This window comes from Ranitomeya variabilis, chromosome 4, assembly GCF_051348905.1.
Source record: "Ranitomeya variabilis isolate aRanVar5 chromosome 4, aRanVar5.hap1, whole genome shotgun sequence".
In the NCBI taxonomy this organism is placed as follows: Eukaryota; Metazoa; Chordata; class Amphibia; order Anura; family Dendrobatidae; genus Ranitomeya; species Ranitomeya variabilis.
This window is the reverse complement of record NC_135235.1, coordinates 132,966,059-132,984,091: the sequence shown is the minus strand read 5'-3', so window position 1 is coordinate 132,984,091 and position 18,033 is coordinate 132,966,059. Positions and strand designations below refer to the sequence as shown.

General features: G+C 40.3%; 1 protein-coding gene across 1 annotated transcript in view; it reads right to left on the bottom strand.

Moving 5' to 3' along the window:
* Positions 1 to 18,033, bottom strand: part of COL13A1 (collagen type XIII alpha 1 chain) — a 388,678-nt gene that overhangs the window by 156,903 nt on the left and 213,742 nt on the right. Inside the window, exons 10-11 of the mRNA XM_077256280.1 lie at positions 6,596 to 6,622; positions 6,491 to 6,517 (exon numbers count right to left, since the gene is read on the bottom strand). Coding sequence (XP_077112395.1) covers positions 6,491 to 6,517; positions 6,596 to 6,622 — 54 coding nt within the window. The remainder of the gene's footprint in view (positions 1 to 6,490; positions 6,518 to 6,595; positions 6,623 to 18,033) is intronic.

Here is an 18,033-nt window from a genome sequence, read left to right as displayed (position 1 = left end):
TAATATGATGACCCCATTATTGCAAAATACAAGAAAGGAAAACCAATTTATAAAAATGTCATGTTGCTACAAAAGGTCTCCAATTGATTTCGGACTCTGGATTAAAAGGTACAATACTTTTCGATGCCATTTTCACCATAATATAGCAGCCATTCAAATGAGTGAGTGATCATGTAGTAAATAAATGGGCCAGGCTCACCAGGCAAGATCATCCATCTAAGTCGGAAGTGCTCATCATATGGCCCGCTGTGCCATTCTGTATGTCCCTAAGCCATATGGGCACAATAATGCTTATGTGACAGAAAATCAACTCATGAGCAGCCATATAAAGAGAGAAGAATGGGGTCTCACAAAGTAGGAGCATGGACAGGCAAGTACTAAAGGTGCAGTGTAATACCTATCGCCAGGACAAATTAAGACAATTGTATCTCCAAAAGACTAGATTGTTGGTTATATATACATATGGATCTCTCTAATGTAGAGGTGTGAACCTGTAGGCTCTTAGGCTAGGTTCACACTGCGTTAACAGCAGCCCTTTCAGCACATACGTTAACGGGCTGCTGTTATCGCAAGTGCCGGTATGGCAGCCCGCTAGCGCAGATAGAGCATCTGCTAGCTCTATCTGCGCTAGCGGTGACGGACCTGGAAACGCTGCAGCCTGCGTCTCGGGGTCCGTCACTCAATGACGGCACATCGTTAGCGCACGCCCATTGTGGGCGTGCGGTAGCGATGCGTCCAACATTGCATTCAATGGCGGCATTAACAGACTGCGTTACACCGCGTTATGCGTGAATGCCAGTAATTACCAAGGTATATATTGCAAATTATCTCTTCAGAGAGGAAGATGACTAGAACTCTAGTGCCACCTATTGGAAGTCGCAATCCTACAAGTCTGTCGACCCTTTACCGAGCCTTGTCACATGACTTAGGATAATAGCCAAACCAGAATATCAATTTGCAGACACTGTGTTTCGGGGTACTGCCCCTCGTCAGTGCAAAGCGGAGATCTGGTTTGGCTGTGTGAGAGGCTTCCAACCGATATCCAAGAAGTATCAATTCTCCTTGCGGAGTGACATGCTAAGCACGCCGAGATGAGGAGACTTATATATTAGAATTCTACCAAAAATGGTTTTATAACTGTAACACCTGGAATGAACTATGGTCTAAACATAGCGTTAAAGACAAGAACCAGAGCAGATGGCACAAAGGCGAGTGCAACCTTGGAACAACCAACACTGTATTACATATATGTCAGCACAATTATGTTTGCACTTCAACTTATATTTTAGCAACACAAATAAAAATGTACCAATGTTTGCATGGTACATTAAGCATATGTGCTAGGAACTATTCCCAACAGTAAAAGGGTCCAAGGTGCCCTATGAATGCCAAAATTAAAATTCTCCTTTGCTGCATGGTTTAAGTTATTTTTTGTTAACATAGATTATAGATTGTAAGCTTGTGAGCAGGGCCCTCACTCCTACAGTAACTTTTGTTTTATGTGTTAGGCTGGAGTCACACTCAGCGTAAGACAATACGGTCCGTTTTTTACGGCCGTAATACGGCCGTAATATGGAGAAATGTTCCCAAAATAGTGATCCGTATGTCCTCCGTAGGCAGGGTGTGTCAGCGTATTTTGCGCATGGCATCCTCCGTATGTAATCCATATGGCATCCGTACTGCGATATTTTCTCGCAGGCTTGCAAAACCGACATCTAATGGACTTTTTCCCACGCTCCAGGTCATATGAGGACATCCAGCAGGGGGCGCATCACCGCGACTGAAGGTAACTATAGGTCATTGACCTACATTTCCTTCATTCGCCGGGGCTTACAGGCACGAGCACAGCTGCATTAGCAGGGCTCCTGCCTGTAAAATATTTTAACCCCTTCAGATGGATTACCTCGTGGGACCTGACAGTTCATCAGAGGGTATGTATATTGTGGGTTTATTATTTTGCCAAGCGAGGGTCTTCAAATGGATTGAGAGAGCAATAAAATATTAAAACAACCGGTGTGTTTATTTCATTAAAATACTTTTTAATCATGTGTGTGTTTTTTAACCCTTTCAAACAATTGGATTAATAATGGATAGGTGTCATAATTGACGCCTCTCCAATATTAATCTGGCTTAATGTCACCTTACAATAGCAAGGTGGCATTAACCCTTCATTACCCCATATCCCACCGCTACACGGGAGTGGGAAGAGAGTGGCCAAGTGCCAGAATAGGCGCATCTTCCAGATGTGCCTTTTCTGGGGTGGCTGGGGGCAGATGTTTGTAGCCAGTGGGGGCCAATAACCATGGACCCTCTCCTGGCTATTAATATCTGCCCTCAGTCACTGGCTTTACCACTCTGGCGGAGAAAATTGCGCGGGAGCCCACGCCAATTTTTTCCACCATTTAACCCTTTATTTTAGCAGCTACAGCGCCCAAATTTTGCACATACACACTACTAACATTAGTAGTGTGGAATATGAAAAAAAAAAAGGGGATATGAGATGGTTTACTGTATGTAAACCATGTCTCATATCCTGTCGGGTTGGGGAAGGAGAAATGAAAAGCCGGCAAGTGAATTACTGGCTTTTCACTAACACCGCTGCGTATTTCTCGCAAGTCACACTGCTGGTCCATGTGGAATCCGTATTTTTCTCGCCCCCATAGACTTTCATTGGCGTATTATTTGCGCAATACGCTGACAAACGCAGCATGCTGCGATTTACTACGGCCGTAGAAAGCCGTATAATACGTCGCCGTAATATATGGCTGATAGGACCAGACCCATTGAGAATAATTGTGCCGTTTGTTTGGCGAGTTTTACGGACGTATTTTCTGCGCTCATACGTCCGTAAAACTCGCTAGTGTGACTCCAGCCTTACACTGTAACGTTTTGTCTGTTCATGCCCCCACTCAGTTGTAAAGTGCCACGGAATATGTTGTCGCTATATAAATAAAATTATTATTTATTTAACATGGAAGTCTGTGGATGAGGTATGTCATTGTATTGTTTTATATCGGAATATGCCAGGTATTTACATATAGCAAATATGTCGGGAGGATTTTCCTGATATGTGTGCTGGATGTACAGTCAAATACAATGGGAACAGAACATGATACTCCACTGCAGCAGACAGGCACAGACTGTAGCCTGGCATCCTCTTCTGACCTCTGTGTTTTTCTCTGAGGTCTGTCTTACAGTGCACAATGGGCAGAATTTATTATTCTAAGGCGTTCTGAAGGTGCGACTAATTTATTAATATGCGTGCACAATGGGCAGAATTTATTATTCTAAGGCGTTCTGAAGGTGAGACTAATTTATTAATATGCGTATGTCTCTAAATACCATTAATATGACATCTCTGGTCGCGTGTGTAAAATCTAAGCTAGTTTTGAGGTGGCATAAATTTGCGCAGACATTTTTGCCAGTTCTGGAGTAAATTAAGACAAATGAAGCAGGTGCCAAAATGTGTAACATTTACCTGCAACAATTCTTAATAACCTCATGGATGTTGTGGCATGCCTCCACCATCGGTGGTCGGGGAGTATTCACTTGGCTGGTCATTGAGGAATGCATCGGGACACTCAGAGTTAAAAGTCCATTCGGTTTATGCACAGCATAAACCTCTCTTCAGGAACTTGGTAACACACAGCACCCCGTGCGCCATCCAGCAGACATTCGGCTTCACAGAACCCACGGTCCTCCCTGAGTCCCGGTATTGCTGACATGGATTAGTGTCCATTAATTGTTAGCGATGTCTGCACATGTGCCCGGATACCTCTTACTCTCAGAAGAATCCTTCAAACGTTTCACTCTGACTCACACTAGCCAGCACTGCCGCCCGTGCACAAACATACAGACTCCATCTTGGGTCTCGAGACACATCTCTTTAGGTGGGGTATGTAGGTCACTGGACCCACCCATCTCTCCGAGTCACCTGGAAGCCTTCCTAATGTATAGTAAACCCTCGGCAGCAGATCTGCTGAGAAAACAAGCTCAGGCTTCCATCACAGGGCCCCCACCTCTGTGATACATACCTCCCATTCACCATACCACAATGTGTATAATGTGTATACTAAGTATTGATGTAATTGTAGTCATGGATATGCAGAGCATAGAAATAATAGTATAGGTAGCCACTATCCATGGGCTGTACCTTGTATTGTAGTTCTATTCTGGCATTGTATTTATTCTTATTGGGCTAAGATGCAATGCTGGACATATATTGTGCATAAAAGCTTTGCGATCCGAACAAAATTGCTCTGACTACTCAGTTCATCAGTCTTATTCAAGTTTTTTAAAATCTTCACACAATTTGTTTATATAGTTAAAGTCCCTACCGGCCTCTGCTTCCTAATTCCTTCCTCTACACACCAGAATTGGCCGGAAATGCCTGCTTAGTCTAACATTTTTTAGGTTACATCACAGCAGTGGTCAGTGACTGGTCCAGCAAACATTTTGGGCCATTTCCACTTTTGTCACAAAATGCACCATGATGCTAAGACTATTGGGTACAGGATGATTCCTGGAGCAGAACTTGGAGTGAATGAAACCTGCTGTGATTAGGAAAGGCCAGTATCAATCCTTTTATTATTTTCAATCAACCGGTCCCAGAATTTTTAAAAGTCATTTTTACTCCCCCCAAAACCTCCTTAATGAATTCTCTTGCAATGTGACAATGTTGTCTCAGACCAAAGATGAACTTATTTTACTCTTGACAATGGCTCTATTGAGTAGTGAAATCTTCACAGTAAATTACAACATATTATCCAGTTAAAACATGTGAATTCTATGGAAAATAAGAAAACAAAATGATGTCTCAATAAATGTAGCAATGAAAGCAATGGCTCCTTGCAAACTGTGGAGACTCGTTGGGTTTTCAGCTGACATGCTGGATTAAAATTGCATAGTTGTCTTCAGTTTGGGTTCTCAGAACATGAAAGGTCAACTATTAAGTGAGACGGAACAATAACAAATATGTCTTAGTTTTTATAACCTACACCACAACCTCTTGAGAATGTATATCCTTAATTCAGTCAGGAAGGATACTGTCTGAATTGTTGAGTACATCAGTTTACTTTCACCTTTTGGTCAAAGACTGTTGGGTTTATCCGCTCTCATTTGCCAAATTACTCCACACCCATTTGTTCTTTAGCACAACAGGATTGGTTAAAGAAAACATTGTCCCAAACGAGACATCTGGAAAATTGTAATAACTCCAGAACAACTGTTATCCAGTCTTGTCATAATATACGGTAAATAGCTATGTGTTTGGGATTATTATTATTATAACACAGAAGTGTCCTTCTTTAGCTTTCTACTTGGCACAAGTCATACCAAGATGAACACCGCAAGATGTTACAAAAATTAGATATTAGAATGAATATCTCTTTCCTTGCGGCGGAATAAGTTTATTTTTACTGGATACCTTGAGAATGTATAGATTTGTATCCTTAGCATAATTAATAATATTTGAGTCAAACTAAGTTTGGACACATCAGCAGGTCCAACATTCTGTGCGAATCAATTTCTCATTATATTTCAATAAGGGCCAGAGTTCAGTTTTTCTGATACAAAACTACAAATCCTTGGATTGGATGAAGAGTTAATTGATAAACTTCTATGTATATTAAGCTACTACTGCGGTAGGTTAAGTCTTCCACACATTAGATAAAACTTGGCCAAAGCCACCGATTTCGGCACAACCTGCCACCCATCCAATATGTATGGGAGCTTCCAAATTCTTAACTGACAAATGACGTTGGGGGAGAGAAGGATCCAGGCACTGGAATTTCATTAGGTGATCCTACGATCCTACTATTAAGCTTTGTATGTGAGAGTTGGGAGAGAAAGCTGTCAGCAAATAATGGGTCTGCAACAGCTACCTAAATATATATGGGGCAGCACGGTGGCTCAGTGGTTAGCACTGCAGCCTTAAAGCGCTGGAGTCCTGGGTTCAAATCCCACCAAGGACAACATCTGCAAGGAGTTTGTATGTTCTCCCCGTGTTTGCGTTGGTTGCCTCCGGGTTCTCCAGTTTCCTCCCACATTCCAAAGACATACTGATAGGGAATTTAGATTGTGAGCCCCATCGAGGACAGGGATGATAATGTGTGCAAACTGTAAAGCGCTGAGGAATATGTTAGCATTATATAAAAATAAAGATTATTTATTATATGGTGGAGTTAATAGTAAGCTACCTCACAGTGGGGTCCGTGTGGCAGACAGAGACCTATAATTTAAATTCATCACATATGATCCCCAAATAGTGGTAGATAATTGGAGTTGCCAGGGACTTAGACCCCACTGATCCCATCAGGCATACCATAGTCTACTTGGAGTCTACAGGGAGCTCCAATAAAGCCAGTCAGTTCGTCAAGACTAGAAATAGTATTGGTATTGAACATCAAGGCACTTTTGACTCTAAAACAACTTAATTTATCCATGGTAACCTTTAGTAAAAATGAGCTCAAAAACTGCTTACAATTCTTACCTTCTCCCCTTTCGCACCAGCTGCACCCTAGCAAAAGAAACAAATTTATGTCAAGAAATAGATTAACTCATACTGCTAAAATTTTCAATGTAACTATATTCTTACTGGTTGTCCATTTGGGCCAGGAGGTCCCTGACAAGAAAAAAAATGCATTTTATTTAAATCAATTTATGGCATTAATGTAAATGATCCATTGTTATCCATCAAAATCATAGTATTTGAGAATAATGTGTGCAATAGCGGGTAAGTAAATCTGTTTGTCTGTAATGGAAATCCCGCGTCACTGATTGGTCGCGGCCGGCTGGGCGCGACCAATCAGCGACAGGTCCCCTCCATACTCCCCTCCAGTCAGTGCCCACATAGCATTTAAGCAGTCCGTTACATGGACTGCGTTACACCATGGCATAACATGGTGTAACGCAGTCCATTATCGCTGCTAATAACCCTATAAGTGTGACCAACTTTTTACTATTGATGGTGCCTATGCAGCATCAATAGTAAAAACATATAATGTTAAAAATAATAATAATAATAATAATAATAATAAAAAAAATCATTATATTCTCATCTTCCACCGTCCGCACCAGTCTTTCCCGCTCCTTGCGATGCTCCGGTCCCAAGAATGCATTGTGGCAATGACCGAAGATGACATAGCAGTCTCACGAGACTGCTACATCATCACGGGTTATTGCATTACTGGGAATGGAGCGTCACGAGGAGCATCGCTAAAGGCCTGGGCTGGATCCGGGGGCCGCCGGAAGGTGAGTATATAACTATTTTTTATTTTAATTCTTTTTTTAACAGGAATATGGTGCCCACATTGCTATATACTATGTGGGCTGTGTTATATACTACGTGGCCTGTGTTATATACTGCGTGGGCTGTATTATATACTGCATGGGCTGTGTTATATACTGTGTGGGCTGTGTTATATACTATGTTGCTGTGCTATATACTATGTGGGCTGTGCTATATACTACGTGGCTGTGCAATATACTACGTGGCTGTGCTATATACTACATAGGCTGTGTTATACACTGCGTGGGCTGTGTTATATACTGCATGGGCTGTGCTATATACTCTGTGGGCTGTGCTATATACTACGTGGGCTGTGTTATATACTGGGTGGGCAGTACTATATACTACGTGGCTGTGCTATATACTACGTGGCTGTGCAATATATTACGTGGCTGTGCTATATACTATGTGGCTGTGTTATATACTACATAGCTGTGCTATATACTACGTGCCTGTGCTATATACTATGTGGATGTGCTATATACTACGTGGGCTGTGTTATATGCTACAGCGGCTGTGAGACTCTTTCGCCCGGGGCCCTCAAAAACTTGGAGCCAGCCCTAGCTTCACTGATTGGTCACGCCCGGCTGTCCGCAAACAATCAGCGACAGACGCAGTCCAGCTGCGAATTGGTGCTGGATTTGAACCACGCTTTGCTAATTGGTCGCGCCCGGCTGGCCAAATCCTGTGTATTCATTGCATTATTCTGAAATCTTCATAAATAAGCTACATACATATTCTAGAATACCCGATGCGTTAGAATCGGGCCACCATCTAGTAACATTATAATAGTCATGCCCCAATACTTTGTACAATACTTTTTATTGGTTCCTAAACTAAGAATTTGTTCGTATCTATTTATTTTATACATAAAGAACTACGGTAATTACATCGCCAGTGGTTTCAGCTCATCAGCGAGGAAAATATTTACAATTTAAAATCAATTAATCATTTGTTGATGTCATGAACAGGAAAACAGCAATAATAGTCATTCATTTGGAAACCACATTGTGTCAAGCAATTATGGCATATTTAGTGTGCTAATATGGGGTCAAAACCACAGACCAACCATACTGGGTGATATGTTGCGTACTAGTGCTACATATGTAGTGAAGATCTCTTTCAATGACTGGACCCATATGAGTCGCTCAGTATCCTAGATTGTCAGATTTTACATATGTATAGAAAATTAAATTCTGCTGAATAAATAATTGAACTCAAATTATAACTATTTGGGGCTCATATTAGCGCAATCATAAGGTCCGTGCTTCTGTTCTGCACCTATAAAAATATACATTTTACAATGTGATTTAAACAAGGAATATTAGAATGCCATTATAGATAATTGGTTGATTTAACCTCTCCCGTCTTTACAGACATAACATTACCTTCCTCCTTCGTGCTGAATGTGTGCTTTACAGAAATTGTTCCAGAAACCAAATGATAAAATGGACACCCTAAATGGGCTATTGTAATCTGTAGGGATGCCAAAAGCGTGACGTCTGCATTTATGAAAGTGAGAGCTGTTTGCCTAAAGTTTAAAGTGGTTGTCTTGTAATGACAATGACAACCATTGTGCATATGCCCTGGTAGGGCTTAGAACTTATAGGGTAGGTTCTGAAACAGCATTTGGTGGTCCAAGGTCCTCCATGTGTTACATATTTGACCAATCACTAGAAATAGCTGACATGTAATGCAACATTTCCACTACTATGGCTCTTCATGGGAATTAAGTGGTCAGACACAGCTTCCTCAGTGGCCCTTAGAGGGTCAAACAATTGAAGAACACTCTGCCGTATTGTTTCAACTGCTATTGGAGAGTTTTTTTTCAGATGGATTAGAAATGTCACAACGCTCAAATAAAAGAATAGTGTTTTCTATTATGGACTGCTGCCATTTTTCAATTCTTGCAATACCTGAAAGGACTACATGATCGAAGTCCTCATAGAATACACCCTGTCCTTTGATCTTTAATTATAAAGTGCTCCTATTTTCCTAATTTTTTATGTGACTGTTGGTGCTTAGAGTTGCCAAATCTGACTAGCCTGATCAGCTATTTGGTGAGCTGCCTTTGGATCCTCTTGATGAGACAGGCCCTTTAAGTACTAACTTTAGTTGATTTGAGTCAACATTTACTGGTTCGTTAACACGTATCACTTAGATATACTGTATGAATGGCATATAGATTATTTACAGACAACATTGACTGTGCATTGTCATAATCCTTCAAATAAAAAAATAATATTGGAAGTACCAAAAGAAAGTAAAAAGCATTGCCTTTAGAGAGACTTCAGATTCTCCCATAAACCTGCACATGACGTGCTCTCTGGTCCATGTACTGGCTTTAAGTCTCAGTTTGCAAAGACAGTGCATGTGATTATGCTATTGGCATGAATGCTTACAACGATTAAGATCTCCCTACTAGAAATTATCTCCCTGTCTCATTTCTTCCTCCCAGGACTGTTTATGTAACCCATAGTAAGAACTTGTCATTTCCACTAGTGTCCTGAAGAACAGTGGATGACAGCTAGGAACACTAAGAACTTAGTGCTGTAAGAATTGATAAAAGTTGCACATTTTGTTACCAAAACTTCCCTGTTCTATGATTTTAAATATAAATATCACCTCCGGTTCTGAAGGGTCATCTGAACAATCACAAAAAAGAGGCAGTGTAATAACATAATTCCAAGACAAGACGTGTAAACGCAATGTTTAGACACATTTAGTCTGGCCAAACATGGGTGTAATAGTGGTCTGTGTGTCATACTTGATATATTATGCTTGCTAAGGAAGTGGGAGAAGTCTTACTCTTTTCTTTGTTTTACCTTTCAAAAGAGCAAAACATGTTCCAGGACAATGTCTGAGAGAACTGCTGTTTCCTTTTGGCTATCAATCCTAAAGATCTCAAATCACAATTTACATCTCCATGAAATGATACCATATCACAGCTGCTGTTGGCTAAACAATAAATTAGGATAATTTACCAGGTGTGAAGACTATCGCAAGAGTGGAGAGCATGCGTCAGCTTTCCCATGATTAGGATCTGCGATGAACTAAAACTGACCATACGGAGACAGCTAACTCTCCTGACTCCTGCCCTACTTACGAGCGCTCGGCTAAGCTGGGCGTTCATGTGTTTTCGATGGAGGAGAAAGAAAGAAAGAAGTCTGGCACCCTGAAAACAAAGGGACCATATGCTGAAATGCCATTGGGCTGAACCATCTCTCCCCCGAGATCAGAGGCACACATACACATCAGACAGCTGCCCGATCCCGCCCAAACTGGTGGGTTTGCCAACTTTCATCTAATGTATATGGGCTTTGACAGTAAATTGTCCAGTCCATATGTATCCAACTTTCAGGAATTTAATGGGCTCTAATAAAGGGTCCTCTGTGTGCTAGTGGCTTTGTTAGAAGTTGGATGGTCAGACCTGCAGAGGTGTCTGGGAATAGAATGATTTCATTTTCAGCTGTTTAACAAAAATTCACACTTCTCGTAAATGGCAAAATCTGGGACATTTGAATTGTTAATAGAGGATGTTGAGTGCAACATGCTGTAAAGAAATTACAGCCCCAAATATGTAATGTGAATTTTATGTTCTATGGATAGATTCATTAAAGGGGCCATTACTAGAGGAATCTGAGTGCAATAATTATTTATAGTGAGACCGGAACAGTGACTTCATCCCAGCAGTGGGACTCTTGATGCACAATATATATCGCACAGGGCACTTAACGTTATCCAGAACCACAATATGGAAATACATATTTGTGTTAATAATAGGTCATTTAACATTACAAAATGTACAGGGCCTTGTAGTATGTTGGTTCTCAGAAGGGGTTATTAGGTGTCACACATGGAATGAATATTTTGGGAAAGTTTGATATAAAAGAATGAGTATATACATACATCTGTAACCAAATGGAAAGAAAAAAAGTAAAAGAGCACCGCTGTGATGCACTTACCCCTCGTGCGTGGAATTTTATCCAAATAGCTGAGACTCCAATGTCTCATATAGTCGGTTCTTGAGGGTGCCGCAGCCAAAGAGATCCAATATGGTAAAGCCAAAAGAAGAAAGGAATGGCGCACTCCTCGGTCCGGACAAAAAAATCGTTTTCTTTATTCTTTAAAAGGACATCTTACATCTTACAGAAACATGCGGGCGGGAGGGAACGTGCTGGAGGGAGAAAGGAGGACTACAGCTGTTTCGCGCGGAAGGCGCTTCTACAGGTCCCAGTGATGGTCCTTCACTGGGACCTGTAGAAGCGCCTTCCGCGCGAAACAGCTGTAGTCCTCCTTTCTCCCTCCAGCACGTTCCCTCCCGCCCGCATGTTTCTGTAAGATGTAAGATGTCCTTTTAAAGAATAAAGAAAACGATTTTTTTGTCCGGACCGAGGAGTGCGCCATTCCTTTCTTCTTTTGGCTTTACCATATACATACATCTGTAAATCAGATGTATTTCATATTCTTGCTTATTCAATGCACTGTAATTGTTCACTTGCCATTTACATATTTATTACGACTGCTATAGTAATAGGCAACTATGGGTCACTCACTGGGTGCAATTTCCTAATTATAAAGTTCTCCAATAATTATTAAAGGATTTCTCTGGGTATGTTTTTTTTCCTTTTTTTGCAAAACCATTGGCACTTTTGTACTTTGGCTGTGTCTGGCCTTGCAATTATTCATTACTAAATGAATAATGCAATACCAGACATGGCCTATGGACGAGAGTAATGTTTTTCTAATTCTTGACAATTGCTCAGTCACATTAAAACTGAAAAAACACTATTTAAAATATCACTTTCCTTATTGCAGATTTTGCATTCATGTCTCAGATACATTTTTGTCTTGAGTTTCTGTGTTCTAGCAGTCATAACATTTTTCGTTTATTTTTTTACATTTTTTAATCAGAATTATACCAAGATTCCAGTTTCAAATTACTAGTGTACCCATATAGTTAACGACTCATCATAATATACTAAACAAGGTTTTTATTAACAAATGACAATCAAAAATACATAGACAATATAGGATTTATGAGTACAATGTGATTAGATCCAAGGGTGAAAAAAGAAGCCGGAGAATATGTCAGGACATAGTAAGAAAATGCAAACAACAAAGAAGTTTTGTCCAGTGTTGGAAATCATGAGAGACACAAATATCAACCGTTGCCCCTAAATTGAGTTAGTATTCTATGCAAGATAGTGGTAGAAAAAAATCCAATAAGGGAGCAATAGTCCAGTGTCTGTCAAGAAGTGCCAGTGGGTTTATGTTGAAAGATGTACATATTTAAAAGTATAACAAGTAGGAGGAGTATTTACCCATTATATCTGTCACTCCTGCCTGAACTGCGGCCATGTTCCCCACCACGCGTTTCACGTCAATGTCGCTTCCTCACTTCCGTATGTTACAGGTCAACTTAGCTATATAAGGGCTTATGCTGTGTTCATCCATACCGGAAAAGTTACATTTAATGTTATCTATATGAGTGGTAATAATTGTCTGTTGCTGGATGGCCCCACCAATGGGATTCCCACGATCACCAGAAATGGGATTCCAACCCCTCTCATCATCTTCACAGCACAACTGCAGTGAGGAGAAACAGGAATCGAGGAAATATATATTTTTTTAATTTTCAAAACACATTGACTTTTGTAAATGGTAACCCAGTGACTGACAAAAATCGTTGTGCTGATAGGCTTATAAAGGGTTCCCTTACCTCTGTAAATCCACTTAAATGTCACCAAACTAGTTGATGCAACAAGGTAAAGAAGATTCTTACAGGAGAGAAGAAGTTGCAGGGGGTAGCTATTAATTAGTGGCTACCCCTGCAATTAGACTGAGGCTACATGGCAATTTTGGCTATCAAACAGATGGTGCAACATAAGATCTCTTTCAAGGTACCTCAATAAGCAAGTTGCCAAGAATCCAATTGGTTCTTTTGTTCTTTTTTGCAACTTGTCGAGGTATCTTCAAGGTTGCAATTCAACTCTATTCAATTGCAATATACTGTGATGAAATAAAGATCTTTGCTTAAGTGACCTGTGTCATCATGGCCAAAGAAATTGGGTAGCCCTATCCTTATAGTGCTGCCCGAGCTGTGCTCAACAAAACATTTTATGGTCCTATTATGGAGCTATTTTGACCATAGCTTTAAAAAGAAGGGTATATTTAAATAGATTGGGTCTTACTCTTGATATTTCAAATCAAGAAGAAATAGCTGAATGGTCACCAAAATACAGTTGATAGCCTGTCTAATTTCCAGACATTCTATAAAAAATGAGTTCATTAGGGACCTTCATGATATAAGTGTAGGGCTGTATGTCATACATGGATTTTACAAACAGGCCCCTAATGACTTCATTTGTCTTGGCCTAGCAGTGAAAAAAAGCAGACTGTGTAGCAAACATGACCAAGTATTATTGAGTACAAAAGATGGTGGCATGTATGAAATGTGCTGAATTTGTGTGGTAGTCACAACCTCAGTATAACTTACAGCAGTGACCCCCAACTTTTATTAATTTGAAAGCCACATTCAGCTTTGAGAGATTGTCGCAAGCCATATCCAAGTCCCCTTCACCCACATTACTGATAACCATAGCCCTCAATTGTTGGTATAATGACAAAGTTTTCACCCAGAAAGCACACCAAATCTTTAGGCCCCTGTCCTTTATATGCAGTATACTTACATCCCGGGATTCTCACACTACTCCCATTCGGTAATCTCACATCAAGCACACTAACCAGACTATTCCAGCCTCAAGCACCCCTCTAACTGGCAGTATCATCCCATCTGAGGCTTGCTATATTATCCCTCCTCACTCACCCAGAGTGAGCATCAAAATTTGATTTTCTGTGTGGGGGCTACTCAAAAAAGTCAACATCTGGAGACCTCCCTCTTTATAGCTCTTTGCTAGACCTGGTGCCAAGCTTGCAGAAAGCTGCAAGCAAGCCACACATGGATCCACAAGCCAGATGTGGCTCCTGAGCCACAGGATGGAGAACAGTGATTTACAGGATGGTCCTGACTGGATATTCTCCAGTCAGGGCAGCCTCTCTTAACAGTTGTAACGTTACTCAATATGAGGTCCTTAAAATTTTCATCAACAACTTAATTACACGCTATTTGTAGAAACTTCTGCCACACAGTCCTCTTATGGCTAATTTGTCACAACAGAACTTGTTCACTCAAGTAATTTAACAATCATCCAAACTTCTCATTCCGGGCTCATTCTAAAACACAAAATTTTTCTGAAGCTGTGCTTTGCACACACACATTCTTACACCTCAGACCTTGCATTTGCATAATCTTCATTTGCAATACAGTTTGTCGTGGGTTGTAATTCTAGACTGGCCTTACGCTCATTACATCTTTTAGGAGATGAGCACTCACCGCTGTCCTAGTGACTATACCTCCTTCTCTCGTCATGGGTCACCTTCTCCTCACTCACTCTCGTGGCTATGTCATAGAGGCACCTAGGGTCGACACTCTACTAGAGCAGTTTCTTGCTCCTCTGGTTTTGGGTGTGATCACTGAGGACAGTGACAGAGGCAATCTCCCCTCCAAAGCCTGGAGCAACACACCACTTAAGATATATCCTTTATCCACTTCCAAATCGAGGGCTATTTAAGGTAATAATCTTCCATCCTCTGAGACTGACCCCAAGTGGTAGGAAACCAGACCCTAAATAACCTAGGCTAGACACTCTGTCACTCTTGTTAGATACAGCCTCATTTCAGTGTTCAACACACTTTACTCCTACCCTGTCTAGCTGGGCCGCTGCGCTGTTAGCATGACTCAACACTTCCCACAGATACACATTGCGCACAGAATGCAATGATAAAAATGAACAGACAATAAAACATAAACAAATGCACTAAGCTTAAATCCAGATAGCTTCTGAAGGCACACAACTTAAGGAGCCAGTCTCTCTTGCAAGATGATTAACAAGAACAGTTTTGTTCAACTCTCGGACAGTCTTATAGGCACTTAAAGATGACATTTAACCTTTTTTTTCAGGTTGAACTGGACACATAATGTTATAGTGGCTAAAGAGCAAAATAAAACTTTTTATTTTTATATTGAGCTTCTCTGTTGTGGTGATATTAGCAATCATGTATTTGGCATCCAATGAGTTAACTTTTAATTAACTCAAGTTGGTCTTAGGTTATCTTCACTGGGGGAGTGTACTTCTTGCCCAATCATAACCAAGCAGGAGTATAGTATAAAAAAGAATACACCCCCACCATAGCTTAGATTTCTCAATGTATGAGCTGTAGCAATATAGCTCTGATTTCCTAGACCAACCTTCTGCAAGCTTTAAAAGTGCTGGGAGATTAGAGCACAAATGTATCACCTTTTAGTTAAGAACAATGTGGGAGAGAAGAAGATTAGCCTAGTCAAATTACATACCCTTCTCTCAGTTCTCTTCCTCTGAAAGCACTGTCAGCTCTGCTGTACTGCCCCTTACCCTACACTGCCTGTTTGAAGATGAGTCATACCTCTGTATGCTGCGCTCAGGGAATTTTGAGGATCATCTCCAGACAGGCAGTGAGAGGGAGCAGGCAGTACAGCAGAGGTGACGTGCTATGAGACGAAGAAAGCTGATAGAAGGGTTTGTGACATAGCTAAACTCAGCTGCACTTTCTAATCATGCAGGAGGCTAGACCAGGAGATCAGAGCTGTATCATTACATCTCACACATTGGGAAACCTAAGCTAATGTGGGTTATGTTCTTTACCTAGGTTGTTGCTGCCTGCATAGATTAGACAACTCATACAGGGAGTAGAAGTACACATACCTAGTGAAAACTGATAAAACCCACTTGAACGTGAGAAAAAATGAGAAAAAATTACTCATGAGTCATTAGTTCCCAAATACTTTTATTGCTAATCTCTGCACAATGAACAAGTGTAGCATAAAAAATGTATTCCATTCTGTGGCCACTATTACATTGTGTGTCCAGATCAAGATTAAAAATTTGGTGAAATGCAATAAAATAACTATTCCCTATATTGCGTAAATCAGCAAGTTGATGACCATACTTTTACTAGCTGTTCTGTACTGCTCGCTGCCTGTTCTTGATGTACTCTACTGACATTTTCCTCTACTATATGCACCTTTCTGCTTTTTACCTATCAGTCTCAGACCGTATCACCTTGGGCCCACAAATGGAAATCATTCCTGAGGCAGGTCATGCAACTGTATAGAATTGATACAGGACCGCCAATTGCATGGTAAAATACGCTAATATTGTTGCATAATATCAAACATAATGTTATTAAATGTAAACTGTCATCTGATTCACGCTGCCTGACCCACAGGGAATATGAATCAGACACTGGCTGTGTATGTTTTACTTTGAAACCTTGCAACATTCAGAGAAAACATACTTTTAAAAGTTTTCCAGGTAACCAAAAATCTAACAGTTTGATTCCTCAAACTATAGTACAGATTTCCACTGATGTAATGTCTTATGTTGCTTGGCCCAAACAAGTCTCTACTTGTTTGTGCTCCTCCACAGTGACTTCTTTCCAGCGATTTGACCATAAAGGCCATTTGTTGCAGTCTCCTCTGGACACTTGATGTTGAGATGTATCTACTACTTGATGTCTGTTCATCATTTTGACAGCTATTATCCGAGGTTCTGTCAATTTGCAGTTTCTGAGGCAAGTAACGCTGATGTACTGATCCTGTGCAGCAGAGGTAATTCTTTGGGTTACTTACCCTGGGGCGGTCTTCATGAGAGCCAGTTTCATCATGACTTTCATAACTTTACTTAAGGATACCTTCAATGTTCTAGCCTTTTTCCAGACTGACTGACATTCATATCTTATATTAAAGACAGACTGATGTTACTCTTAACTTGAGTGGTTAGTTGAGTGGTTCTAGCCATATTCTAGCTTAGAACATTTGTGGAATAAGACTCATCACTGTGTGGAACTTTACAGCTACAACATCCCTGGAAAACACACCTGATGGTCTCAAACACTTTCAGAAGGCCAGTGATTTCACAAATTAACATTTGATGAGGCATACCTGTTCACTGGAAGCCATTCCATGTCATTACCTGATAGAATGCCAAGGCTGAATAAATCTAGTCATCAGAGTAAAAGGTAAGTACTTCTAGAAATCTATGGTTTAACACATATTTTGGTTTGCTTCGCAAATGTTTATTTACTCCATGTTTCTATATGTATTCCTTTGTGTTTGCTACCTTCAGTCCAAATCTGCAATGTGTATATTCCTTTAGGAACAAGGAAAATCACTGCATAAACACGCGATTCCAAACTTTTGACTGGTACGTTATTTAGCTTTTATTTTAATACTTCATAATCACCCCCTTTTCCCACTGAATAAACAAAAAATGTCTTTAAAAAGTCCAAACATGGAAAATATAATATTTATCCGCCATGAACACCATAAAAAAGCCATAACAATTGGTGTTTTTCTTTCAGCGTATCCTCAAAAAATGAATATAATGTGATCATAAGGTTAAATGTACCTAAAAATAATACTAATAAAACGAAAGCAAGCCTTCTAGCTACTCAACTGATAAAAAAACAAAAAGGTAAAGGCTCTGACAAAAACACACATTTATTTAAACCAAAATAATATTGTAAAATACTGTAAGTATTGTCGTAACATAAAGACCTGCCGGATGGAGAAGACACATTGCCAGTTATTCACTATTCAAGTGTTATATCCAGTGAAAGTGTTCTATATATCTGGGAACTTGTCT